Source organism: Vicugna pacos, chromosome 6, assembly GCF_048564905.1.
Source record: "Vicugna pacos chromosome 6, VicPac4, whole genome shotgun sequence".
In the NCBI taxonomy this organism is placed as follows: domain Eukaryota; kingdom Metazoa; phylum Chordata; class Mammalia; order Artiodactyla; family Camelidae; genus Vicugna; species Vicugna pacos.
In genome coordinates, this window is record NC_132992.1 from 68,175,187 (window position 1) to 68,202,474 (window position 27,288).

General features: G+C 47.8%; 1 protein-coding gene across 1 annotated transcript; it reads left to right on the forward strand.

The window, feature by feature from the left end:
• The first annotated feature begins 1,464 nt into the window (after nt 1-1,464).
• TTC9 (tetratricopeptide repeat domain 9) lies at nt 1,465-27,022 on the forward strand. Its single transcript, XM_072963328.1, has 3 exons — nt 1,465-2,092; nt 23,893-24,075; nt 26,094-27,022. Exons 1-3 carry the CDS (start codon nt 1,687-1,689, stop codon nt 26,171-26,173), a joined length of 669 nt encoding a protein of 222 aa, XP_072819429.1. The 5' UTR covers nt 1,465-1,686; the 3' UTR covers nt 26,174-27,022.
• Nucleotides 27,023-27,288: the final 266 nt, after the last annotated feature.

The window sequence follows — 27,288 nt, forward strand, 5'->3', positions numbered from 1 at the left end:
AGGTCTGGTGTGGGACTCTAGAAATTGCACTGCTAACAGTTTTTCAGGTGGCGTTGATGCTGTGGGTCTGGAAATCTGGCTTTGAAAATCACTGCTTTAGAATATATATTCTAAATATATATATATTCTAAATATATATATAAATATATATATATATATATATATTTCCCCTCAGCATCGTAAAGGAGAGGAGAGCACTAAAAAACAGACCAGCCTTCTCCATTGTTTACAAAATCAAGCGCAAACCCTTCATTCAAATGTCTCCATAATCTAAACCCATCATTTCCAGTTACTTCTGTTTAGACCACAAAAATCAAACCACTATGCCCTAAACACACCCAAAATTCAGAACATCATGACCTCTGCTGTTTCGTGAGACATGTCATTTCCTTCTAGTACCTGGTGCCTGGATCTTATGCACACTTCAAGGCCCCCAAATGCCATTTCCTGCGCAAAACCTCCTTTCCTTGGGGCTCCATTGAACTTTCTGTTCCTCTCTGGTGGGTGGCACTTCCCAATCTCTGCCTGGCATAGAGACTCTACCGGTGGGTGGTGTACCTCCCCCAGTAACTGGGAGTTAGCTAACTGAGAGCAGGGCAGTCCCTTCCTTGCCTGTCCGTGTCTGCACCTTGACCTCAGCAAATCCCCAGCAGACAGCCGCCACTCAGGGCTGACTAAAGGGCTGGAACCCTTACTTCAGAACTGTCCTGTAAGTGGAAACTAGAACACACGCCAAGCCTTGATGACCAACAGTAACAGGTGTTTTCCATCTCTGATGTCTGTGATTCATTCTGCACAACTGTTTGCACACCCAGGCGTCAGCACACATTGGCTCCGAGAATACAACGCCCCAAATGCTGAGGTGCACATGGTGTATTCTGAGCGCCTGGGTGGCCACACACTGAGACACACCTCAGCGACAACTTGCATCCACAAAAAAGGAGGCCCTGCCACCTTAAAAATACTAACGCCTTACTGCAAAGAACAAGAAGCGATACGGCTTGTGCCTACGCCCCTTGCTCCCCGCTGCACCTTTCTTTTAGTTTTCAAGAAATCTATTGAGGGTGAGTCTGCATGCGTTTCGTCGCTGGCATCCCCCTTCCCTAATACACACACACACACACACACACACACACGCACACGCGCACACACACACACACACAGAACCTTCCCCCATTCGTCTCTTTCAGACTAGGCACGTCTCCGAGGGCTGGATTGAATGGGAAAGACCGGGCCCGTCTTTGTCATTAATCCTCCCCTCCTTCAGGCGAGCCAAGCTTCTTCCGGGTCAGCGACAATCACCGCCATCCCCATCGGGCCCTCGGGCTCCCGTATCGCTAGCCCCGGAGCGCGCGAAGGCCAGGTCGCCACCGCCCGCAGGTTGCGGGAGGGGAGGAGGGCGAGGAGGAGGGCGGGCGGCGCGAGAGTGGGAGAGGGAGGGAGGGAGGGAGGGAAGGAGGGGAAGGCAATCCGAGGAGGAGGAGGAGAAGGAGGAGGAGGAGAGAGCAGCCTCCCGCAGCTGGCGAGGAGAATGGGAGTGCGGGACGACAGACCGCCGCGGGGTGTCACGGCCGCGGCCGAGCTTGCCAGGCGCGGGGCCGGCGCCCGCCGCTTTTAAACCCAGGAGGGCGCGGCGGCGGCGGGCAGGCGGATCGCGGCGCGCGCGGGGCGCCGGGCGGCGGACGAATGGAGAGGAAGGGCTCGGCGGCCGGGGCCAAGGGGAACCCGAGCCCGCCCGCGGCCGGCGAGGCGCAGCGGCCGCAGCCGCCGCTGAGCGTCCCGGGCGGCGGCGGAGGGACCCCGGCGCGGGGCCAGGCTGGGGCGGCGGCCGAGCCCGCCGAGTTCATCCGGCGCGCGCACGAGTTCAAGAGCCAAGGGGCGCAGTGCTACAAGGACAAGAAATTCCGCGAAGCCATCGGCAAATACCACCGGGCATTGTTGGAGCTGAAGGGGCTGCTGCCAGCTGCCGGGGATCGGGAGCGGGACTCGCGCGGGGCCTCCCCAGCCGGGGCCCCCAACCCCGGTCGCCTGTCGGAGGAGCAGAGCAAGACGGTGGAAGCCATAGAGATCGACTGCTACAACAGCCTGGCAGGTGAGCTGCGCCGCGCCGCGCCCCGACCCCTCCTCCCCCCGCCCTCTCCGTCTCCCGCCCCGCGCGGGTCCCAGTTCCCCGGCCCCCCGGCCCCCCGGCCCCGCCCGTCGGGTCACAGCCGACCACCGCGGCGCGTCCGCGACGCACGCTCCCCCGCTGGGACCGTGCGGCGCTGGGAAGGAGAACCTGGGAGGGAGGCGCTTTGGGAAAAGTGTGACTTTTAGGATTATACCTTCCAAAACTCGTTGTCATCCCGCATTCCTCTCCCGCATCCTCGTAAATCTCACCTATGAATAACTGGACAGACAGGTGGGGACCCAGCCGGCCTGGCGGCGACCGCTGCCACTACTGCTCACCAGCGGAGCTGGGTCCAAATGTGGGAAGCAGCATCCAGGGTGGGCCACCCGCACCCACCGCATGCCCCGTGGCTGCTCTCCTCAGGGTTGGTTGGCACCAGAGCTGGCCCTCACCTTCCCCTCAGCTGACCGCATCCCTATGAGTAAAGTGCTTCCCTAAGTTCCTTTGGCCCCGGTAGCAAAGGGCAGTGTGCTACGATGCCTTCAGCATCTCAAGCAAAATGGATTCCAAAATGCCACTTTCTTCTCTCTGAGCTCCGCGGGGGGGGCTGGTTGCCAGGTGAAGAGAGCGATCTCAAAGGGAAGCTAGTTCAAGGTTGGGCTTGAGCGGTGCTACATTCTCGCTCTCCTCCCTGCCTCATTCTCACTCTGTGTTGCATTGGTCCTCACTCCAGGCTTAAGGAAAAGAGAGCCCTTCTACTGGGATAAAAGGTCAGGTAGACATTACAGAGTACACTTTGGGGACTAAGGTCAAAGTCGGGCAATTTTTAACAAATTTAACTTTGGCACAGGAAAATTTAAAGTCTCTAAAAAGGGAGGAGTCTGGGTCATTCCAGGGCCTTCCTGTGAGAAGATAGAGTATGTTGGCAGAGGCAATGGCCTTATATTTGAAAGGCACTCTCTCCTCTTCTCTCACCCCATCTGGTGGGATTTGGGCATGGTCCAGCTCCTCTGACCAAATGAAAGGCCATCGCTCCTGGTCCCTAACCCTTAAAGTGGCCTGAACTAGCTCTGGACAGTTGGAGCAGAGTGGGGTTGGGAGAATGGGTGTGGCCGGGGATGGTGGATTTGTCTGGGGCCCAGGCAGTTGGGGGATGAAAAAAATACACATATTAATAATTCTGTTCTGTTCCCTTTGAGATTTCTAGTGCCAGCCTACCTCTGCCTTCTCATAGTGCCAGGTCCAGCCCAGGCACTTTATAAATTGTTAAGTAATTTACAGACTTAAAGGATTAATAATAATAGGAGGAGGAGCTGCAGAAATGGTGGTGCTGATAGCAGTATTAGTAAGAACCACAGCAGATAAAGTAGTAGTAATACAGCATAGGTGCATTGTTTCAATCCATCCTAAGATACACCCGGATTCCCTTTATTTACTGTAAGCCTCTGGCACATTCACTACTGCCTGATGGATATAAAGGGCAGAGTGGCCGGGAGGCAGAGGCACTCCGGTCACTAGTGCAGTGATGTCCGAGTGATGATAGAGTTTTATATTTAGTATTTTCCATGGGCATTCTAGGCTTGTCCCTCACCCCATGCCTTGGCTGCCAGCCTATGGCTAGCACTGCCTATCTTCCACCTCAGAAGTGGTTACATTTCCGTGGTGAAACCAAAAACGTATCCTTGGTCAGGCCAGCCCAGTCAAGGTGGGGCTCAGATCTGGACATCTCCCCCACTTCCATGGCCACCATCCCCACCCTACACACACCCACTTTGGAAAACTTCCGTGATGAGAGAATGGAAAGTAGCGGTAGCTCTGCTGCCTTCTCCAGTGCTTGCCACTTATTAATGTTACTAATTTACAGTTGTAAAAGCAGTGCATACCTATAAAATGTACTATCTTTTAGAAAATACAAGATTACCTGTAATCCCACCAACCTAAAGAAGTCCGTTGTCATATATTTCCTTCCTATACTTTTTTCCATACATAAAAGTAAACTGTTTACAAAGCGAAGCCGCCTGTATCCTGCTTTTATTCCCACTTGCCGTGATGTCAGAAGCATTTTTACATTTCACTAAAATATTTTTGTGAAGATTATTTTAAATGGTAATCTCAAAATTTTAAATATGTGTTTACAATTATCGTTTGGTGGAAAGGGAAGGAAAGATGGTCACCGTCATTGCTGTTAGAACCAGAACAGTGCAGCGGGGCCCATAAGATATCCTTTCCCCCTGTGCCTTATAAAAGGAAGGAGAGACAGCAACTGCAAAAAGGCAACTGGCCCTTCCATTGGGGCTGCAGTGCTGGCTGAGAAACCCAGGGGGCTCCAGGTGGGAGCAGTTTGAAGATCTTCGGTCTCTCAAGGATCTGTCTTCTACCCAGCTGTGCATAGAGGGAGAGTTTGGGGATTTAGAAGGAACATAGACTAGCCTAGAAATACCTGGAGGATTAGGCTGTGTTGCTAAGGCATCTCAGCACCAAACAAAAGACTGTTGTGAGGCTTCTGGAGGAAACCTAGGTCCGGTGGACCCTTGTACCCTGCATGGAAGGCTCCCAGAGAATAGCAAGGGGGCAGCTAGAATGAGCTAAGAGATGTTAGCCTAAAAATACATTTGGATGACTTGAGGTGACCACTTAAAGGGTGTGCAGGCAATTTGCAGAGTTCTGGCTTGGAGTTCCTTCTGATTAGTAGGGATCTGGCCAGTGGTGCAAGACCCCTAGATTTGATTTTACATGTCTTCTCTAAGACATTCAAGGAAGGAGATGGGAAGCATCCTCTTCCTGCAGAATCTCTGATGACTTTGATACAATGATTCGAAAAGCTATCCTGACCTGTACGGAGAGATGTAGAAATGTAATTCTTACCAGGGCTGCAAAAGTAGCATTTACTGGCCTATTGATCAACTCCTAGTGACCTTGAGCAAGACACAGGACTCCCCGGGGCTTTGGGATGTTCTGTGCAAAACCTCTTGAAGGGCAGAGCCTTTTGCTTTACATCTGTTCCTGTGGGGCCGCAGGGGCCCCAGCTGGGGTGTGATCAAAAGGTTGCAACGCATAATGACTCTGTTGGTATTTTCAAATGATGTTCAAGACTCAAATGCCCACAGTGAAGATGAATGCCTACAGGACAAGGCGTTGGATCTGAAAGCCAGATGAGAGTCAGCTTACGACCCCACTCCTGGCATACCTGGGACTTTGTGTCAGCCCCTACATCATTTTACCCCCACTTTCCCATCCATTTAGAGCTATATTTGGGAGGCTTTTGGTTTATTTTACCAAAGGGGTGGATAATATCCACTAATCCCAAATGAAGTCCCAGGACAGGAGAGTGACAATGCCTAGAGAAGTCACACCAGAAAAAGGCCTGGGATGGGAGCCAGCTTTATCAGTGCTTATGGACGTGTCTCGAAGCCATAGGACCGGGGCCAGCTGCATAATTTGGGGGGCCCAGTGCAAAATGAAAATGTGAGTCTCCTTGTTCAAAAAGCAGAGGGAAATTGTCATTTAAAGGTCTTAAGAGAGAAAGTTTTTTCCTTTTCTTTCATGGCTTCTCTCTCTCTCGACCTGACATGGTGTTTGTATTTGCTACTTAATGTCATGACAAGAAAATTAAAATTTTTAATTATTGCCGTGAATTTTACTCTTCCTCTTTATAGTGTGCAGTGCCAGTTTTAAATGGAAATATAAGAGCACTTAACTTGTATATGAAATCATGTACAAATCATGCAATTCACGTTTTGTAGCTTATATGCGCATACGTTGTTTATTCTTACTAGAACAGGGAAAATGCTGACGATACGAATGCAACGGCTTTCACTTCACTTTTTACATGTGTAGTTTAATATGTGCTTTCTCCCATTCTTGGCTTTCTGATGAGTAAGGAGAGGAAGATGGGCTTTTCCTTACTCTTACCCTGCTCTTCCTTCTCTGTCATTGTTCTCAGCATAAGTGCTTGCCTAGTACGGGGAAGTAACTTAAGTAAGAAAGAATATGATGGAATTTTAGGGTTTTTGTGTTTCGTAGAACACTACTGCTTGCTTTCTGCTTTTGAAGCAATTTCTGGGTTGAAGGGAAAGCCTGGCCTTTTGGGGGCTGTCAGCATGTGCGCTTACTTAGTTACAGACCTGACATTCCTACCTTGTACTTGAGTTGGGTCTTGCTGAACTCTCCTGCGTTGTGGACCCACTGGAATTCTGTGCTCGTGGGCCATCATGAGTGCTGTATGCTATTTGGGGCTGCAAAGCATGGCCGTGCCTCTCTTCTGCTCATGTTTGCACTCTGTCATCCCATTAGTCTTCACTTATAAAACACAATTTCGAAGATAAAACTATTAAGAATTTCAAGAAGTCAACAGCAGAGCATTAAACCAAATACAAGGCCCTTCTAAGCATGGGTCCTATGTGACTACACAAGTCACCCACCCTTGAAGCTGCCCCATCAATGGGACACCAGAAGATGACTGGGTGTATATATTAGATATAGACTCTGAGGCAGATTCTAAGACAAAAGATACCCCAGAGAAGTTGGTGTGGAACCAAAGAACGAAGCATGAAGATGGATAAGTTACAAACGCAAGATCTCAGTAGTAAAGGGAGATCAGGAGCTAGAGACAAACAGTAAGCTGGTAGCCAGAAGATGAGTTGTTGGGATAGGAATTAGCAAAGGAAAGAAGAGGGGCTTCACGCTAAGATGCTCAGCCAAGATCCTGCCATCTGAATGGGAAAGCTTGACTGGCCCAGTCATTGTGAATCTGAGGCTGTTCCTCAGGCAACACCTTGGCCAATAAATCTTAAGCCTGTAAATGTGGCTTTTAAGATCATCTTCCAAGAAAGGATATGAGAGTTGAAATTTGTAGAATGCTTTCAAGGAAAGAACATTCCGAATGTAGACTTTGGGCTGAGTTTCTAAAGTGGATTCTGAAGTTCCTTAGTTTACCTATAAAAGTAATGAGTTGGGTGGCTTGTAACCAGAAACTCTTAAGGACATCTTGAAGTGAGAGTCCCTACAGCCAAAATACGTGAGAATGCCCCATCCAAGGCAAGGGGACTTGGCTGTAGTATGGACAGGAAGGCCAAGATGCAGAACAGCCAAAAGCTGTTCCCAGAGCTTCCTGGGCTGTGAGTGACCTCCGGTTGGGACCTTCTCTCCTTCCAGCTGTTCTCTTTCACCACCAGGTTATGTCTCCTCCAGACAGCTAGGATGAAAACCAAAATGTTTCAACCAACCAACCAGCAATTTCCCAATTCCCAGGTATTTGGCTTTGGGAGAGCAGATGCCCATGCTGGGAACAGAGTTTGCCATTTTCACCAAGGTGATTGGTGTGGTTCATTCCCAATTACATAGCAGCAACCACAAGCTCTAGCATCGACAACACTACCAGACATGAAAAATAGCCAAAGATAATAGTACAGATGATTAAAGATGAGTCTTCTCTGTGGTATGCATATGGCCTTGAAATTTCATTAGCAATGTAAAGCTCATTATCTTCCTTTTATACATACATACACATTTTCAGATCAGCAGTGAAATGATGCCATGTCTGGTAGGACTCAATACCAACAGTTCCCAAATATTTTTTAAAAGGAAGCAGGATGTGTAGTGCCAAGGAGGGTTGACTTGAAGTAGAAGAATTTGGTTGAAATGTATCCAAGTGGACCCTCTCTTCTCTTTCTGCCAAAAGGACTTCAAAAGCACACTCAAATTACAGACCAGGTTTACACACAGGAAGCCAGAGGGGCAAAGGTTTCCCTTCCACAGTGTGTCTGTATATAAAGAGCAAAAGTGCTAAAGAAGTGGTGCTAACGAGCTAGCTCAAGAGTTATGCAAAATCAGAATTATGATTCCAGATTTGAACATGACCCCAAACCTTACAAAGGTGCATGAATTTCCTTGCCAACATTATCAGCCTGTCATTCAACATGAGCTTAGGCACTTCCAACAACAGGGATATTCACCTCTACCTTAGTGGCTCATTTAACAACCACCACCACAAAACAACAACGACAATAATAATAACAGTAACAATAGTGGCAGTAAAGGCTACCATGATGAGCTCAGTTCCTGGTTCCCAGTAGATGTTCCATGAATGTGTCTGAAATGAATGAAAATGCTTATTCCGGCATTAGTCTCATACTAAGGATCTAATAAATTCAATCAATCCACAAATACTGATTGAGCAACTAATATGTGCTAGACGCTGGACTTGATGGCTGAGTAAAACACAGGAGTAAATAAAAGGTCATAAAGGACAAGGTCCCTGCTTTTCATGAAATTACATATGTATCTATATAACTCTGTGAAACAGAAAACCCAGACTTGTAACAGTTAAGTCACTTGTCCATGGTCACATAGTTGGAGGTGGCAAACTGGGATTTCTCATCTGCCAGATCTGTAATTCCAAAGCCTGTAGTCCTAACCATTCGCCCTGCACCCTCCAACTCCAGGAGTTTCTTCTTTAGGTGCGAAAATTTGCCTCCATGAAACTTCTATTGATCCACCCATATTCTATCTACCCTTTGAAGCAACAGAGAATACATCTCATCACTGCAACAGGGACAAGCCTTGACACTTTCAGAGCAACTCGCTTGCTCATCCTCCAGTCTTGTCTTCTGTGAATTAAACATTCCTTTTACCATGATGGTGCCTCGTGTGATTAGAATTCCCATTCCATGGCCATCCTGGGAGATCAAGGGGAAAGTGTCCTGTGTTCTGTAACCACGTTCTCTGTCACTGGGGAGGTGACCTGAATTTGTATGGACAGAGGAGTGAGGAGCTGGTGAGTCATAATTTTTAATAAGCCAGAGGCCTGCAGAAGCCCCGCCCATACCTCCTCCTCTTTTGTATCCCCCTTGCTCCCAGTTAAGAGGTCTTTAGAAATTTAAATGAAAGTGTTAAGAGTAGGAATTCATTCCAGCCACTGCTGATTCAGTGACCACTTTGTGGACACAATGAGGGGAAATGACCCACTGGAAGAATAATGTCTGGACTTGGAATGCATTTCTCCAGACCTGGTCAGTTTTAATGTCACGAGAGTGATGATACCATCATTTTAAAATACGTTTCAGTTGAAATGCTAAATGAGATTGGACACAGTATTATTCCCTGTGGCGCAGAGCATTGGCGCTCCTAACATCCTGTAAAGTAATATTCATTTTTCAGTTTGTGTTTTTATGGCTGGCCGATAAGTTTTTACTTTGTGGGCCAAAACCTCATCTCTCAAGAAATAAAAACAAACCTCCCCCTGACCCCCCCAAGCCCAGCACTAAACAGACCAGCTGGCCCTGTGTCTAGTGGGACCGGAACTGAGGGAAACTCGCATGTCAGCTGGTGGCACATTCGCCACATATATGGATTTAATCTGGTCACGAGACCTCTGATCTTGAGCTTCCTCACTTATTAAATGGGTAGCCTGAGTCACAGGGTAAGGGTGAGGAGCAGGAAGATGATGTATGAATGTACTTTGTAAACTACAAACTATCAGAAGTGTAAATTATCCTTTGAAGTGGACACGGATGTTTAGGAGGGAAAAAAGAAAGAATGGAAATAAGAAGTGGAAACTGCCCAGCGAAGGAAATTCTCACCTCTAATTCTAACAATTTTAAGATAAAAGGGATACTTGGGTAGTGTCTACTTCCTAGAAAAAACTCTCCTGAGGCATAGCTTCTGTATTAAATATCTATCCAACCTGAATCTCCCATTGCGTTTCAAACACACACTAAAACGGTCCCCCGAATGCAGGTTGCTTCATAGTCCAAAAAAAACGCACTTGCTAATTAAAAAAAAAAAGTATTTCTGATGAGAATGTGAGGGATGTTCTTTGAAGGCGAGATGCCCCACTTGCCTTCGGACCTGCCCATCAAGAACACAGCAGGAACCCTACTTGGTGAGGAGTGATGTAAATTCTGTCTCTAAGTCACCAGCTGCTTCAGGTCCAGAAATTTTACCTCATGGGCTGTGCTTTTCTGATTGATAAAAACCGAGGGATGGATTCCAGGATCTCTAATGTCCTTCTAAGCTCTAAAAAGAACAATTCTCCACGCCATTCTTTCTGAACTTGGTGACTGTTACCCAGAATGGGATAGTTCTGTGTGTACTAATATAAACCAGCCTCTAAAATCTGTTATTACATGAAAAGGCAAAATGCAGAACAGTGTTTATTTGCTTTGTGTAAAGGAAAAAAGAGGATATAAACTAGCATAAACATACATGCTTTCTAGATTATCTGAAATGATGCAAGTGAAGCTGTTAACGTCACTTGAATAAGGGACTGGTGTGGGGAGAGGCTTTAACTTTTTTTTTCAGTTATTAAGACTTCATTGTTTTTAGAGCAATTTCAGGTTCATAGCAATTCGTGGGAAATGTACAGAGATTTCTCATCTACTTCCTGCTCCCACACGTGCACAGCCTCCCGCATTATCAAATCCCCCACCAGAGTGGTACATATGTTACAGTTGGTGAACCTATACTGACACATCATGATCACTGAATGGCCATCATTTACCTTAGGGTTCCCTCTTGTGCTGTAGATTCGATGGGTTTAGTCAGATGTATAATGACATGTGTCCATCACTCTGGTACCATATAGAGTGCTTTCACGGCCCTAAAAGTCCTCTGTCCTCTGCTTCTTCATCTCTAACCCCCCAACGCCTGGCAACCACTGATGTTTTTACTGTCTCTATAGTTTGACTTTTCCAGAATGTCATACAGTTGGAATCATACAGCATGTAGCCTTTTCAAACTGGCTTCTTTTACTTAGTCATATGCATTTAAGTTTCCTCCATGTCTTTCTTTAACTTCTTATCCTAAATCTTTCTGTAGTGTTGGATTTTTTTCTCATAGCCTGCATTATTACTTTTATATTTTAGGGAAAACAATGACAAGATTATCTGTGTAGAAAAATTACAGGTAGTTTTGCTTTCGTCTTTTATTTTCCTAAAGGAAACCTGCCTCCTACACATGATTTTTAACACCATCCTAGATATGACCTGTGTCTTGGCTCATCTCGCAGAAAGTAGCACCAAAGATGTCAAGCAAAATTATCCCAAGTCCCAAACTTTCTGTTAATATCCCATAATATGACGTCGTTTCAGCAGTGCCCACCACCCCAGTCCACACACAGGGTTATATCCTGGCTGCATGGGACCCCCAGCAGGGGGCCACCCATGTGGACTTGTTAGCATGTGAGTGACAGTTTAAATCTGCTGGTGACACAAGGAAGAAAGTTGGATCAGAGCTAGCGATACAGACTGATCCAGAGCATTAGTGATGTGCCTCTGGTGTCGAGGAGGGGACTGTGTGGGTGCCCTATGTCCGAGATTCTTGTTGGCCCCAGAGTCTAGGAAATCCTGTCCATCAGTAGCTCAGACACAGAAGCCCCAGTATCCAGAAGGAAGCTCACTCATTCATCAATTTTTTTTTCAGTTCAGCATAAATTTATTTAAATACATGCAATATTTAATATATTCTATTTGTAATCTCATAAATGGTTTACAAATATATTCCCAGATTTCATACTGATATACTCTTATAATTATGTACACGATGTACCTTCCTCCCAGGGAATTTTTCAGTAATTCAGAATTTTATTTCTATATTGTCAAAACTGTTTAGCAAAATAGCTCCCTGAATATATGATATACAAAGAAAGCTTTAATCTAAAGCAATAATATAATCTTTCTCCTGCCAATTTCTAAAGGAAACCTACCTCCTACACATAATTTTTACTTAAGCATCTTTGTGTCAGTTGTAGCCAGGTTACTACTAAGTTTATTTAGAATATACCTTTGGTAGATATGTTACAATGCCATAAAAAAATAAGCTGTTTTGGAGCACTTAAGATATTCACCTAATGGGTTAAAACAGTTTTAGTGTATGATGTGTACAACACACGTGCTTGGTGGTGTCACTCATCAAATCTTTATTGGATGCTGGCCACAGCTCTTCACAGCCCAAATCTGAAATCCACTGTGTTCTCCTCAAACCACGTCCTGGGGCTGGGGGAATCAGGGTTCTAGTCCATCTAACTTGCCCTGTGACTTTGGAAAAGTCCCATCGCTCTGAGCCTCAGTTTCCCTGTCTGTAAACAGTGGGGCCTGGGCCAGATGCCCTCCAAGTCTGCTTTCAGAAGCATTGAACTATCTGGGATTCTGAAGCCCTGCTAGCTCCCGTCCCCCCTCGGCCTCTCTCTTGGAAACAGCCAAATTTAGGAAGGAAACAGGAAGCAAGCTCTCTTTTGTTCCAGTTCACTGACATGTGCTGACAAATAATCATAAAAGATCTCAACTAAGATTTCCAACGTAACTTTGCAAAACTGGGGGTGAACTGAAATAAAGGAACCTGCAGCCTCCCGGGATGATAGAGTCAGACAGAGGGTCTCTGAGACAAACCAGAGTAGGGGGTGGAGGTCTATATAAAGTCTAAACTGCAGTCTAAACTGATGACCCCAGATATGACCTGTTGCTGCTCTGCCTTCTCCGATTGTTCCAATATTCAGACTTTGATTCTAAGCAGGCAGTCATTTGCCATAAGAAATCTGGAAAAACTAGCTACATTAGGCCAGGAATGCTGGTGGAGGGAAAAAAACCAAAAAACAAAAAGGCTTTTAAGAAATGAACTGGCAAGGCCAAGGGTTTCGGGGAACAGTTGCTGGCTAAGCGACAGCGTCTCAGAGGGTCACCACCCTTAGTCCAAGACCGGAGAGCCCTGAGGAGTCTGGACCAGATCAGAGCATTTGGGGATGTGATTCTGGGCCTCTTGCTCATGCAGAGTCAGAGCTGAGCTCCTTTCTCCAACGGACCTGAACCACAGGTTGTAGATGCCACTGGGACACTGCAACTTTAGGGCTCCCCTGATCCCTAGAGAGAGAGGGGGGCTATATCCATGTGTGTGCCAATGAAGATGGGAGGGAAGAGAGAGAACACAGAGGAACAGACGGGCAGCAGACCTAGACCCCAGAAAACCTGTAGGGCAACGTGGCCTAATGGGGAGAGAACTTTACTTAGTATAAGAGTCTGGGTTTGAAACTTGACTTCCCATCCACTCCTCTGTTAACCTTGGGAAGGTCCCAATCTTGACAAGCTTCTGTTTCCATTATAGCGTGGGAGTATTGATAATGCACCACACAGGATTGTGATGGTGATTGAAATTAAAGGATACACGCACACAAGCCTAGTCCAGTGCCTGGCACGTAACAGATGCTTAATAGATGATGCCTATTTGTAAATCTAGCTCCTACTACGCAGGTACTATGCAGGAAAGTGTGCAAGAGGGGAGGAAAAAGGACTCAGCAAAGGAAGCTATGGGGGAATAAAAGAAGCAAGTAAGCAAAAGAGGGGTCAGGGCAAGTTTCAGCTTTCTAAGTGGCTACAGTGCAGGGGAGGTGAGCAAAGCGTGAACCAACCACTTTTGGTGTGGGTGTCTCCTATGTGGGCCTGCCACAGGCTGGACGAACAAGTAACCCCTCAGGCTTCCTCCGAAGGGCAGCTGAGCTCCAGCAGAACCAAGGGCCTCTGGGACCCGGGGTCTGTGCCTACTTCCAGCTTCTCAGGATACAAGTTGGTCCAGGGAACATTTAGAAACTGCTGGGTTCTGGGCAAACCTGTCTCTGGCCAGAGATTGTGCAAGCGAATAAAGCCTCAGTTAGACAGTGTCTGTTCTCTGCCACGTTCCAGCCTCTGCCCCAGGATTCCCTGACCTGTTCTTTGAACTGAACTAGCAGGGAAAGAACCTTAGACTCTCTTACGGGTGAGACCAGTTTAGAACCTGAGAGCAGAGAACAGGGATTTGCCAGGAAGATAAGACACATGCTGTGATCAGTTGGGTTCCCTGGGGAGCTTTGCAAGCAAGCAAGCTTACAGGTGGGACGGGAAAGGAGGACATGGAGGAAGGCAAGGCCTCTGGGAGAGGAGACATCGAGGGAGAGGCTGACAGGCTGGCAGCCTCGGGTCTGCTCTGCCTGTTCTCTTGTGCCTTATGCTGCTGCCAACTTACTGAGCTTCCTTCTTGGTGTCGGACGAGGAAAGACCCTTGATTGATCAGGTATCCTGGGAGTAAAAGCACCAGCAGTCACATCCCTTGGATCCTCCTTTTAATCCCCTGTTACAGGCACTCGTCCACTGTAACACCCCAGGGTCCTCTCATGACCCTGGGTCTCTCCAAGTCGGTGCTCCCTGAACAGGTGGTGCTTTCTGCTCAGGAAACCCTTCAGAAGGCTTTTCTGCACCTCTCCTCCCAAGTTCCATCCCAGCTCTCTGAAGACATCATGGGCAGAGGTGATTTTAAAAAAAAAATCACAAGTGATCAATGTATTTCTTAAAAAAGTTGATTTCTTTCCTAAGAGGGACTCTGATGTCTGCTGTTACAAATTCTTCACCTTGACACACACACACACACACACACACACACACACACACGGAGTTCTTTTTCACAAGATTCAGGTTGTACTGTGCAAACTTTTCAGAACTTTCTCTTTTTCCACCCATACTTTCCACTAAACACATTTTTCCAGTGTCATTAAATCCCTCTTAGTGTGAACAAAAGGTTGAAGGGTGCTGGCTCCCTGAGTCAGCCAGACGCCTGCTGTTGTAGCTCCTCAGCACCTTAGACTTGGAAAAGACCCTTTGAGATCCATAAGTCCAGGTCTCTTTGCTACCGGCTCTGCCGGAGTGGAGCCAACATGAACTTGGGCATAGACCATCCTGGCTTTTTCCCTAAAAGTTAAATGGCCTTAGCAAATCGCTTAACTTCTTTAAGGCTCAGCTTCTAGAAGCAGGACTAATAAGACCGATTTTCCCAGAGTTACTGTGAAGGTCAAGTGAGTCATAAAACACGATACAAGTGTTTGGTATGGCGACTTATTGAGCAGACAATATGTGCAAACCAGTATGATGTGGTTCTGCTGGGTAGGGGTTTAAAGATGCCCTACAGATGCTTTTCCGGGAGACAGAGAAGACGTGTGTCATACATAGCTGCAGTGATGGGCATGAACTGAGTAGTTTTATTCTTTCGAAAACAAAAGGGTCCACTCGATGATAGTACCTTAGAAAAAGGCCACCATTCGTGTTCTGTGAAAGCATTACCATTAGGCAGGGTGTGCTCTACTTCACAAGTATTAGAAAAATAGTAATTTCTCAGCAAGTTGGAGATAGAAAGAAATTACCTGATCTTGATAAAGAACGTCTACAAAAAAGCTTACAGCTGGCATCATACTAAACAGTGAGAGAGACTGAGTGCTGTCCGTGACTATTCATGACGGCATTATTCATAATAACCAAGCACTGAAAATAGCCCAGATGTCCTTCAACAGAGGAGCAGTTAAACAAACTGTGGTCCATCCACACTGTGGAATACTACCCAGCGATAAAAGGGAATGAACTGTTGATACATGCAACAACGTGGATGCATCTCAACGAGGTTATGCTGAGTGAAAAAAAAAAACCTAATTCCCAAAGATTTCATACTGTATGATTCCATTTATATAATACTTTGAAATGACAACATTTGAGAAATGGAGAACAGATTAGTAGTTGTCAGGGCTGAAAGATGAGGTGAGCATATAGGAGGATGTGGATGTAGTTACAAAAAGCCAAGAGGAGGGATCCTTTGATGGAACTCTTCTGTAACTTACCTTTGGCAGTAGATAGAAGCAGCTACCTGTGTGATAAATGGTATATAACCCACGCAAATGTACACACATAAATGAGTACAAATAAAGCTAGGAAAATCTGAACAAGAGCTGTGCATTGTATTGGTGTCAATATTATAGTCAATATATTTATTACACTGTAGTTTTATAAAATGTTAACATTGGGGGAAACTGGGTAAAAGGTACAAGGGATCTCTCTGTGTTTCTTCTTACAACTGTTTGTGAATCTAAAATTATCTCAATAAACATTTCAGTTAAAAAACAATATTTTTGGGGTTAGTCTTGCAAGCACCAGTGAAGGTAGATGTTGTGTCAGGAAGAAACCAGAGAGGTGCCGTATAAGCCCTATTAAATGGGTGGCAGTCGACTCTCAATGGAATTGGAGATGCAGGTGGTTTTAGAACTTTAAAAAAAGAAGCCTTGGTGGAAACTCTGCACTTGGTTTTGTTTGTTTGTTTTTCTCTTTGAAGGCAGAGAAACAAGAGGGGTAGAGCGTCCCGGAGAGTTAGATAGGAAGCTTCCAGATGAGAAGGACACAGATAAAGTGTACAGATAGTGAGCACAGTTTGGCACCATCCAGGTCCCACAGTTACACTTCCCAAGAAGCAGAACGCATGCTCAAAGCTGTCTAATGAAGGAGCTGAGCTAAAATTCACTGTAGGCAGTTGGACGTCCTAGGAGGGCATGTGGGTAATGCTTAAGAGCATGGTCTCAGGTGACAGAGGGCTCACATTTCAAATCCTCCCCTGACACTTCCTAGCTTTGGCAAGTAACTGAACTTCCTTGGGCCATCGGAAAAATGGGCAAAATACTAGAACCTACCTTACAGGTTATTGTCAAGATTAAATGAGTTAACGCTTAGAACACGGCGGGGCCCATGCATGCTTAGTCAAAGCCAGCTGCTCAGACCCTGACTCCCGTTCTGGGAGGATGGATGAACACTGCCTACCAGAGCAGGGCAAGAATGTCCGAGCTCTTCGTGAAGCATCTCAGCCTTTGACCCTGTTTCTTCACTTCGTTGGCCTGGGCTCTTATTCTTCAGTGAGAAGTCTCTAATCACTAGGAAGAAAATGACCCAGAATGTCCCATGTTGACTGTATGAAAACAATTGTTTGCCTACATGTGAAGGTTTCTTGGCTCTAGGATGTGGCCTTCTGGGACCTGTTTGCCCTTGAGGGTAATCTTGGAGCTCCCCATGGCTGTTCTAGGCTCTCATGGTTTAACCAACTGGGTGTTCCTTGAGGAACATACTTCCAAAATGCTCGGAGGTAAAGGAGTAGGTCAGGTGAGGCCGTCCACCTGCCAGCGCCCACTGGGGACTTATTAAAACCGTGGATTACTGGGCTCCACACGAGGCCTTTGGAAGCTGCAGAGCTGGACATGGGGTCTGAGAATCTCCATGTTCACTAAGTTTGCACAGATGATTTAATAAGAAACCCTGGGGGTGGTTCTCATCAGATGTCAGTGTCTGGAGCTTGGGAAACACTGACTTTTCTCATCCTGTCAGCAAGCCTTCAAGGTTTGCAGCCATAATGACCTCCATTTTCACCCACTGCAAAACCCAGACTCTGAGAGGTGAGCTGCTTTCGCCCAAGGAGCCCAGGTGAATACTGGTGCTGGGGACGTTGTCTCGGATCAGCTAACTCAGAGGCACTGAAAATGGCCAGCAACTTCTCTGCTAAAAATATTTCCCTTTTCCCTCATAGTCTCTCTCATGCCCCATCGAGTCAGAAAACAGGCCTATTCATTTTCCTGCCACAGCTGGCTTTTAGAGCTCCTAGCGCTCCCAAAATATTAGGACCCCGGGGGAGCCCAGCAATGTTGGGTCTGTCCACCACCCCATCCATAAAGCTGTCAGTGAAACATCCACTTGTGGTGAGAGGGGGTGGGAGCAGGCAGGAGGCAGCACTCATGCCTGCAGTTTGGGGATGCAGACGGCACGGGGTGGACCCAACTGTTGACTCAGAGGCTGTCTAACCTATAAGTAAGAGGGAAATAGTTCCTGGACCGCACCCCATTCTTTCCCTAAGTCCCTCTTCTGGCTGCAAAGCTACTTTCTCCGGTACACCAACCCCCACCCCCACCCTTCAATAGGAAAACACACTTTTGAAAGGAAAACTGGAAGTTAAACCCAAAATCAAAGCTCGGTGTGGGAAACATTTGGGGCAAGTATGAGTTTCCGTACATTGGAGACCATGAAAGAAAGATGAGAAATCGGGGCTGGGCTCTGCCCTTGCTGCTCAGGTTTGTGGGCGGAGCATTCTTGCTGATCTTTGAATCAGCCTGTGTCCACGGAGCACTTGCTGTCGGCTAAGCACCCCATCCAGTACACTGTGGTCCATTTTCTCACTTCATCCTCTGAACAGACCCATGAGGTCAGTAGAGTTGCTATCTTTATTTTAAAGACAGGGAAACTGAGTCTTAGAGAGACATAACCAGCAGTCAGGTTTAGAATTTCAGGTCTGCCTTACTCCTAAATTCTTCATGCTCTTTAGAAAATAGACATCGCTTTGTGCCAACTGGGGTTTGCCCATCTCCCCTACAGCTGTCTTCTTTGCCCCACCCCTTGCAACCCAGTAAAATAAAAACAAGCCAAAGATAGATGATTTCTGAAATGAAGATTCCTAGGCATCTGGGAGGGCCCAGGGCTTTAAGTAAACAGCCTCTGTCAGAGGGAAAGCTCTCTGTGCTCTGTGGCAAAGGCCACGCAGACAGTCACACCCCCTGACCTACTAATTGTACCCCGAGGATTGTGCTAAGGTTATAGTTAACATAAACAAAACCTCTGTGAGTATATTTATCGTAAAGTCACTTCAGCATCTAAAATTTCTAGGCAACATAAATGTCCAAAAAGAAAAAGAAAAAGAGGGAAAGCAAGAGAAGAAAGTTGTTTTCAGAACTCAGAATGCAAGCATTAGTGTACCCAGAGAGGAAAACTGGCACCTTTGTGGAAAAGTGAAACTGGGTGGGTCACCACAGCCCTGGACGTGAAGCCTAGTAAGTAAAAACGCCCATTGTTTTGCGGCACACACTACATTCCCACTGGTCTGCATAGAGAGACACACATCATTTTGCAACAAATAGAAAGATCACATCTTCATGTTGTACACCCGAAACGAATATAATGTTATGCTAAAAAAAAAAAAAGAATCAAGATGCTAAAAAAGAAAGACCCCCTAAATTACCCTCCAAAATATATCTGACCTATTCTTAAAATTTTGCTTTAAATTAAGCTTTTATTTCCTGCACCGTGTGTAAGATTCAAGATGGAAATTTCCTCTGATGGACAGACATGTTTCTGGGGAAGCCACGTTTGACCAGTGACTTCCTAAAGAACTAGCATTTATGAGAATCGGTTTTTGTGCCCAGCACTGGGTGAGGCATGGAATATGTGTTCACGATCTCATTTTTATCATCACAAGAGTTCCTACAAAATAGGTATCATTATCTTCATTTAACCCAGGAGAAGAAGGAGGCGTGGGGAGATTAAGGAACCTGCCCGAGGGCCTGGGCTAGTCCCCGGCGGAGCCTGGATGCCAGCCTAGGACTGTCTCTCGGGATCCAGCCCTGATGCTCAGCCAGAACAGCCCAGACCAGGCACAGTACCGTGTGCCTATTCAGTGTGGTTACAGCCTCTACCAGTTGTTAAACATCCTGTCAAACATCCCCTCACTACAGATCCAAGCTCTTTCATCACCCCTTGAAATAAACCCAAAAACGGATCAAATACTTTGGTTTGGGGACGTTTCCCCCAGGAAGGTAACAGCCACTTCCCGGGTCCACTTCCCAAAGGAATGACCAGCAAGGTGTGTTCGTTTCCTGAGCGCCGCAAACTGTACAGCTTAAAAGAACAGAGATGCATTGCCTCACCGTCCTGGAGGTTGGGAGTCCGAGATCAAGGTGTTGGTAGGGTTGGCTCCTGGCGAGAGCCGTGAGGGGGAATCTGTTCCCTGCCTCTCTCCTAGGTTCTGGCCGCCTCGGGCATTCCTTGGCTCGTAGGTGGCCGTCTTCGCCCTGTGTCTCTTCCTGTTGTCTTTCCCGTATGTGTCCGTCCCTGTGTCCAAATGTCTCCTTTTTATAATGACACCAGTCATATTGAATTAAGGTCTGTCCTAATGACCTCATTTTGGCTTGATTACCTCTGTAGAGACCCTCTCTCCCTATGGGATTGAGGATTAGGACTCCAGCACACCTTTTGGGGAGGACACAGTTCAGCTCCTAACAGTGAGTTCCTCCAGTGGGTCCAGTACATTCCTCCTCCTTACTCCTGGCCCCAGATGGGTCTTCCCTCCCCTCCAGGCCATGCTTGCCTTCGGTTCAGCAGGCAAGGGCGAACGCTGGCAAATCAGCCGTCAGAAGAAACCCAGTGGCTCCATGAACTTGTTCTTCCTCCTCTCAGCCAGTTTCCCTTCATCTCAGGCCAACAAGGGGCAGTTTGCCCAGGCTGTCACCATGCCCTTCAAGCACCAGGAAAAACAAAAACAAAACGGGTGCCAGAGCCAAGAGAACCTGACATGTTTTAGCCTGAGGTCTCAGTGTGGTTGCCTTGGGGAACGTCAGACTTACGATTTCCTCTGTGTGAGTGCGTGAGTACACAGTGGGGCTCTCTAGTTGCTGATTCTCCTACTGCAGACTCCTTTGCGGAGCTAAGAAAACTGGCCAAGCTTTTTTCGTAAAATCACACCCTAACTGCCCAAAGTTGAGTGACCTTCAGCAAGTTACTTAATTTCTTTGAAACTCGATTTCATCATCAGTAAAAGAAACATAAAATAGAACCTGTTCCAAGAGACTTCTGGTCAACCTCTCCTTCTTCACGTCCTCAGCTCTAAAATGTGCCTGCAAACATCCCATCTTACTTATGCCATGGGCTTGTCGTACGTACCCCAAGTAACCCTCCACCCAAACTAGAGGGTACCTGAAAGTCCCCTGGAGCTGGGGCTGAGCGCAACTTTCTAGATTGTCACTCACTCTTCCACCCTGGGCCTTCTTAAGAGCTCTGACCTGCCACCGCTGGTTTCTTACCTGGATTCTCCCTCTCGGCCCAGCCTTTTGGGATGGCAGCCCATTTGGACCGGAGCTAACTCCAGATTTCTCCATCTTCCTCGGCTCTGCCTCTGGTGCCAGTAGGGCCTCCACACCCTGTAACCTGCCTGGCCCAACCTCCCACGGAGTTGGAAGCCTGGTCCACCGCCAAGTATCACAGTTCACACCAAATCTGCAGGGGAGTTCCAGTTATTTTTATGGAGTGAGTCCCAGAAATTGAGGTGGGGCCAGCAGGGGAGGACATACCCATTTCCAGGCCTTTTTGCTTCCCCTTCCCCACCCTCCAATTCTAGACATTCAAAAACTGTTTTTAAAAGAAACAGAAGTCTGTTCCCTAGATTGCTCGGGTCAGCGAACAGAAGTGTCTGTTTGAAGATGGAGGGCTGGACAGGAAGAGAGAGGGCTCTTGGCAGAGAGCAGAGAGGACATGAGATGGGGCACATGGAATCTTCAGACAGGAAGGGCAGCTCTGGGGGCAGCTGTTGGAGCCAAGTCCCACACAGGGAGCAGCCAGTGGGGTTCACAGCCAGAGACCTCTGGACAGAACCCCTCCCTGTCTGCAGAGCTGTGTGAGCACCCAGACAGACTCCAGCCGCATCGGGGTGGGGCAGAGGCGGAGTGGTCTTAGACCCCAGTGCTGAGGGAGGAGAGGGGAGGGAGCTATGGTGGCATCAGCTTGGCAGGATGGACCCCAGTCCATCTGTGACCACAGCTGCCTACGCCCAGGCCCACGGGGTCAGCAGCCTGCAGCTTCTGTCAGTTTGTTTGGCTTTCTGCCCTGTGGCCCAGTGAAACCTGATGGGTCAGTTTCTAGCTCTGGGTTGATTCTCTTCCACTTGCTTGTTCTCATAATTCTAACTCCCTCTGCAAAAGGATGGGTTTTTGGGTTCATTTTCTGGGTGTTTTTTCTTCTTCTTCTTCTTTTCTTTTTTGGTCCAAAATGCCCAGTGAAAGGTCTGGTCTCTTAATCAGCCATTCAGATCCCTGGGAAGCTATTTAAGGAATCAAAACAGCTGAAGTTAGACCCCTGAAGACTAAAATCAGTGACTTGCCTCCATCCTCAGGACAGTTCTGCCAATGTGAGCGCACAGAAGAAGGGTGTCAGCATCCTCCCCTACCCGACCCGGCCAGGTCTTGATAGGAAGCAGCAGTTTGGCCTCCTCAGTCTCTGCTTTTATTCCCTTTGAAGAAGCAGACAGGTGCTTTTCTCCCGAATCCCCCACCTTTAAAAAAGTTCCTTCAGTGTGTATAACACACCTCTGCCTTTAGTCAATGCCTACTGTTTGAGTGATGGAATGGAAGCCCAGGCAGCTCAGCAGGGCTAGGATTAGGGAAAGGCCAGTGAGGCCCCCCCAGGGCACAAAATTTAAGGAGGTGCTCACTGTCCAGGGTACAAGCTCCCTTACCATGGCCCTAGCCCTGTGGCTGATTGCTGGTGAGTGGAAGCTTCCAGGGGAGACAATTTGCTCAGGGATGGCTGACTCTGGAATAGGAAGGGGCCCCACGTAGGTACCTGCCAGCCTTCACTTCCTCTTGCTTGGGACTCCCAGGCCTCTCATGTCCAGAGGTGTGCTCTATTTGAGGCTGGTCACTAGCGCATCAGAAGGCCCCTGCTCCCAGGAACTACAGAGACAAACACGTATGGAAGAGAACTTGAGGAAAGTCAGAGGCAGTTGTCACTGCAGGGTGGCAGGGGCTGAAAAGAATTATAATAATATGAAATAACACCTCGGGAGCTTACCATGTGCCAAACCCTGGGTTAAATACTTTATGGCCATTATTTGATATAATCCCCTCAACAACTCAGTAGGGAACTTGGGTTCTGGAGCCAGCCAGTTTTGACTGCCATCTCAGCCTTGCCTCTTTCATGCTGTGTGACCTTGGGAAATTACTGAACCTCTCTGGGCCTCAGCTTCCTCATCTGTAAAATGGGAATAATAGTAGGATCTTCATTATAGTATTCCAAGGGTCATTTCAGGTAATACAAGTAAAGCAGTGAGGCAAGCAGCCAGCACAAGGTAAGCACTTGACAAATATTAGCCATGGTCAGTATGGTCATTGCCCCTCTTGTAGCTTCCGAGAGCTGCCACAACAAAAGTGGCACAAACTGTGGCTTAAACTATGGAAATTTACCGTCTTAGGGTTCTAGAGGCTAGGAGTCCAAGATCAAGGTGTTGGTAGGGGTGGTTCCTTCTGAGAGCTGTGGGAGAATCTGTTCCCTGCCTCTCTCCCAGCTTCTGGTCGCTTCAGGTATTCCTTGGCTCGTAGGCGGCCATCTCCCTGCGTCTCTTCACATCATCTTTCCTGTGAGTGTCCATCTTGGTGTCCAGACTTCTTGTTTGTCTTCGTCTGTTTGGGCTACTGTAACAAAAATGCCACAGGCCAGGGTGGCTCAAACAACCACCACTTGTTTCTCAGAGTTCTGGGAAGGCCAAGGTCAAGACAGCGGCAGGTTCAGGGTCTGGTGAGGGCCCGCATCCTGGTTCTTAGATGGCTGTCGTCCCACATGTCCTCATGTAGCAGAGGGGGTGAAGGAGCTCTCTGGGGTCTCTTTTACAAGACCAAGAATCCCAATCACGATGGCCCCACCCTTAACACCCAGTTACCTCCCAGAGGCCTCACCCCCAAACACCATCACTCAGGATGAGTTTTCTGCATGAGAATTCGGGGTTGGGAGGACACAAACATTCAGTCTGTAGCACCCTTTTTATAAGGATACCAGTAATGTTGGATTAGAACCTACTCTAAGGACCTCTTCTTAACTTCATTACCTTTGTAAAGACCCTCATTTCAAATACGGTCTCATTCTGAAGCACTGAGGGTTAGGCCTTCAACGTATCTTTCTTGGTGGGGTGGCGGAGGTGCTGGAGAACACAGCTCAGCCCATAATACAAAGCCAAGTACCTTGCCCCAGGTCGCACAGCTGGGTGATGATGAGACTGGATTCTCGAACCCAGGATCATCTGCCGGCAGCACCCCAGTGTAAAGGTCCAGCACTTGTAAACCTTCTCTGGCCAGAGAGGAAGAGCCTGAGACGTTCACGGGCTGCTGCTGTCCCGCTGAGGGCGCCCTCCCTTCTCTCTCCCTCCCTCCGTAGCCTGCCTGCTGCAGGCTGAGCTGGTGAACTACGAGCGAGTCAAGGAGTACTGCCTCAAAGTCCTCAAGAAGGAAGGGGAGAACTTCAAGGCCCTTTACCGGTCAGGTGTGGCCTTCTACCACCTGGGCGACTACGACAAAGCACTCTACTACCTGAAAGAAGCGAGGACCCGACAGCCAACAGGTAAGGCAGCAGCTGCTGGTTTCTTTCCACCAGCCCCCTGGGCCAGCTCCTTATTGCCGTGGACAGCTTTCGTGGCTGGCAGGGGCCAGGCAGGGGTGGAAATGGCAAATTAGGGCTCAGGTGTGTGCTGGCACTGGGACAAGCCGAGCACACAGCCCCGGCCTCTACCTGGGGTCTGGGTTCCAAGGAGCTTGGGCACCTCTTCTTTTCAAATAGAATATGGAATTCTTCATCCTTTCCAACCTGGAATCCAGCCCTCTTTGCTTACTGAATGAATACATATCAAAGTCTTGCTATATACCAAGATCTGTGTTGGGTGCCAGGGATGTAGATGAAAAGACGTGGTCCCAACTGGAGAGGAGCTCACATCGGATAATTTGGGGGCTAAGTCCAACATCTTCCAGGAAGCGCACTCTGACTCCTCCAGTCAGATCCCATTCCTTCTAAGGAATTCCCTCTAAGGAATGCTCTAGCTTGCACTATCTGCCCCACTGACTTAAACCGTATCCACTAGCCCCGCCGTTCATTCAGGCCACACAGATGTACATTGGGGCGGGTACAACGAGCCAGGAACTCTTCTAAGTGTGGGGTAGACAGCGGGGAACAAAAGCAAGTTGCTACCTTCAAGGGGTTTATGCTGTAATGGAAGAAGATGGACAGTAACCAAGCAGACGGATAGATAATGTACTATGTAGTGGTGCTAAGTGCTACGAAGGAAATATAGCCGAGGCAAAGGATCAAGATGAAAGGGAACGCTGTTTTAGACGAGGTGGTCAGGGACACCCTCTCTGAGGACATATCATTGAAACCACGACTTTGACTTGCTGTTGCCATGGTTGTTCAAGTGACGGATTTTTTTTTTTTTAATGCAATTCTCCTTCCAAGGACTCTTGTTAGGATGAATTTGCAAATATCCAAAGGTATACTTTTTTTCTTCATTTTTTCAAAGAGCACCAGTATCTTTTGTTTTTTTATGTGTAGTTGTTTTCTGTATATGGAGTTTATGTTCCCCCAGCTATCCCGGAAGCAACTTGAGGACTAAGAACTGGACTCATTTAATAGAATTTTCTGGAGCACCTGCTGTATGCCAGGACTGTTCTGGATGCCCTGCTTTGTATCTTGGAATATTATACAGCATTCATTTCTACTTCCAGAAGTAAACATCTTAGGCAGCCCTGAAACTCGTATATGGCAGTGTGTGGAGAGCTAACCTGCTGTTCTGTGTCCTACCCCGCTCACTAATTTAAGGGCTGGTATTGGGAGAAAATTCCCCAGTTTGTGGTGAGGTGGTTGCCTGACCCTACTTATAAAAGCAAAAATAAGGCAAGGAAGCAAAATCCTTTTAAACTCACCAATGAAAAAAAAATTGCATTCAACTATTTATTGACCATTGGATTGAGCACTTTTATATGTATCTATTTTGGTCCTCGTAGTGATTTTATGAGGAAGGTATTAGATCCCCAGGAGAGGCAGCCTTTGGAGTCAGAGGCACCAACTGTGTGTCTCCTTGGGCATCTGACTTAATCTCTCCAGGACCCAGTGTTCACTTTTGTCACAGTGAGGACAATGAGACATACCTGACAGGATCAAGATAAGGATTAAATGAGACAATGAACGTTAAAAACATGACTCCGAAGTCAGGCGTTCAAAAATGGAGGTCGTTTCTTGTAGAGGAGATGGATGGCTTAGAGAAGTCGGTCACTTGCCTGAGGTTAAATTCTTAGTAGAGTCTTAACTAACTGTCCTGACGCAGGACCACTGGGAGATGCTGCTCCATAGAAATGAGAGGAGAAAGTTCCCCTCGTCTCCTCTGCTTCCCATCTGTCCTCTGCATCACGGCGAACTGTCCACATGGAGGCAGTGAGGGAGAGGGCCCACATCCTGGCTGCATTCTCAGCCACCCCCCACTTGGGCGGAGTGAGTCTGGCCTGTCCGGGATCTGCAGATACAGCTTTGCTCTGGTTCTGTGTGACCACCCCTCACCAGGTGTTCCCCGTGATGTGTTTCTCTCCTCACAGACACCAACGTGATTCGATATATTCAGCTGACGGAGATGAAGCTCAGCAGATGCTCCCAGAGAGAGAAGGAAGCCATGTAACTCAAACACCTCCTAGAGCTGAGCCTGACCCAGGACATGCAGGCATCCCCTGGTGGAGAGCCCCTCCCTGGCTTCCGTTCCTTTCTCCCCACTTCCTCCTCCTGTTGCCCCTCAACTCCTTGTCTCCTCCCAGTGTGAAAAGAAGGAGCCATGCAAATTTGGAATCCAGTGGGTTGTCCTGACACTGGGGACATTTTCTTTTCAGTAGGGCAACCACTGAGGGGGACCTTACTTCTATGGAAACGGCTGGAGAGGACTCTCATGGGCTGGGAATGCCATTGCAGTTTTGACTTTGGGCCAGAGCTTCTGACAGAGACAGAGCCTGGCAGGTGTACCATCCCAAAGGCGTCAGGCACGGAGCCCACGGGCTGGACCCCTCCACGCCTTCCTGACAACTGGAGCATCTCAAGGCAACTGGGCCGAATCCAGGGATGAGACAGACACCAGAAGTGTTGGTGAAGCCAACAGAGGGAATTTGTACACTGGATTTCTAACCACACCCCCTGCCGCCACCACTCCCCACCCCAGGAACCTCAGCCCCTGCCTCCCTCCCTCCCTTGTTGTCTTGGCCTATGCTTTCTTCTCTCCCCCTCGGGGATCGGAGGCTCTGCCAGGATTCACATGCCATTGAAGCCCACTCTCAGTGCCCTCCGGTGACCACACATACCATTCTCCCGGACTCCCACCCAGCAGTCAGCTGTGACAGCAGAAGGGCGGGGCAAAGTGCGCTAAGGGCTGGCCCCATAGGTGAGGGTTGGAGGGAGATGACACCTAGGGGAAGGAGCATTTGTAGACTGAGAGATTGAACTGTGGACTCATTAAGTGTAAATAAAGATAAATTAACAGGCAGCAGCTCCTGTCATTTCTGTTGGAAGCAGCCCACTCCCTCCCTTTTCCTCCTTCCCCACCCCCCTAATTAGAGCTACTTACAGCCAGGCAGGACGGGACTTTCCCCGAAGCAATGGGCCGTTTGTCCAGTGGTATACAACGCTGGCTGCACCTTTGTGCTATTAGAGTAGGCTGGGATTTTGGAGACTGCCCTGGGACTTGGCTGTGTGGGAATTTGTAAGCCTCCTTTTGATGAAATTATCTGGACTCAATATCTAGTGCATAGA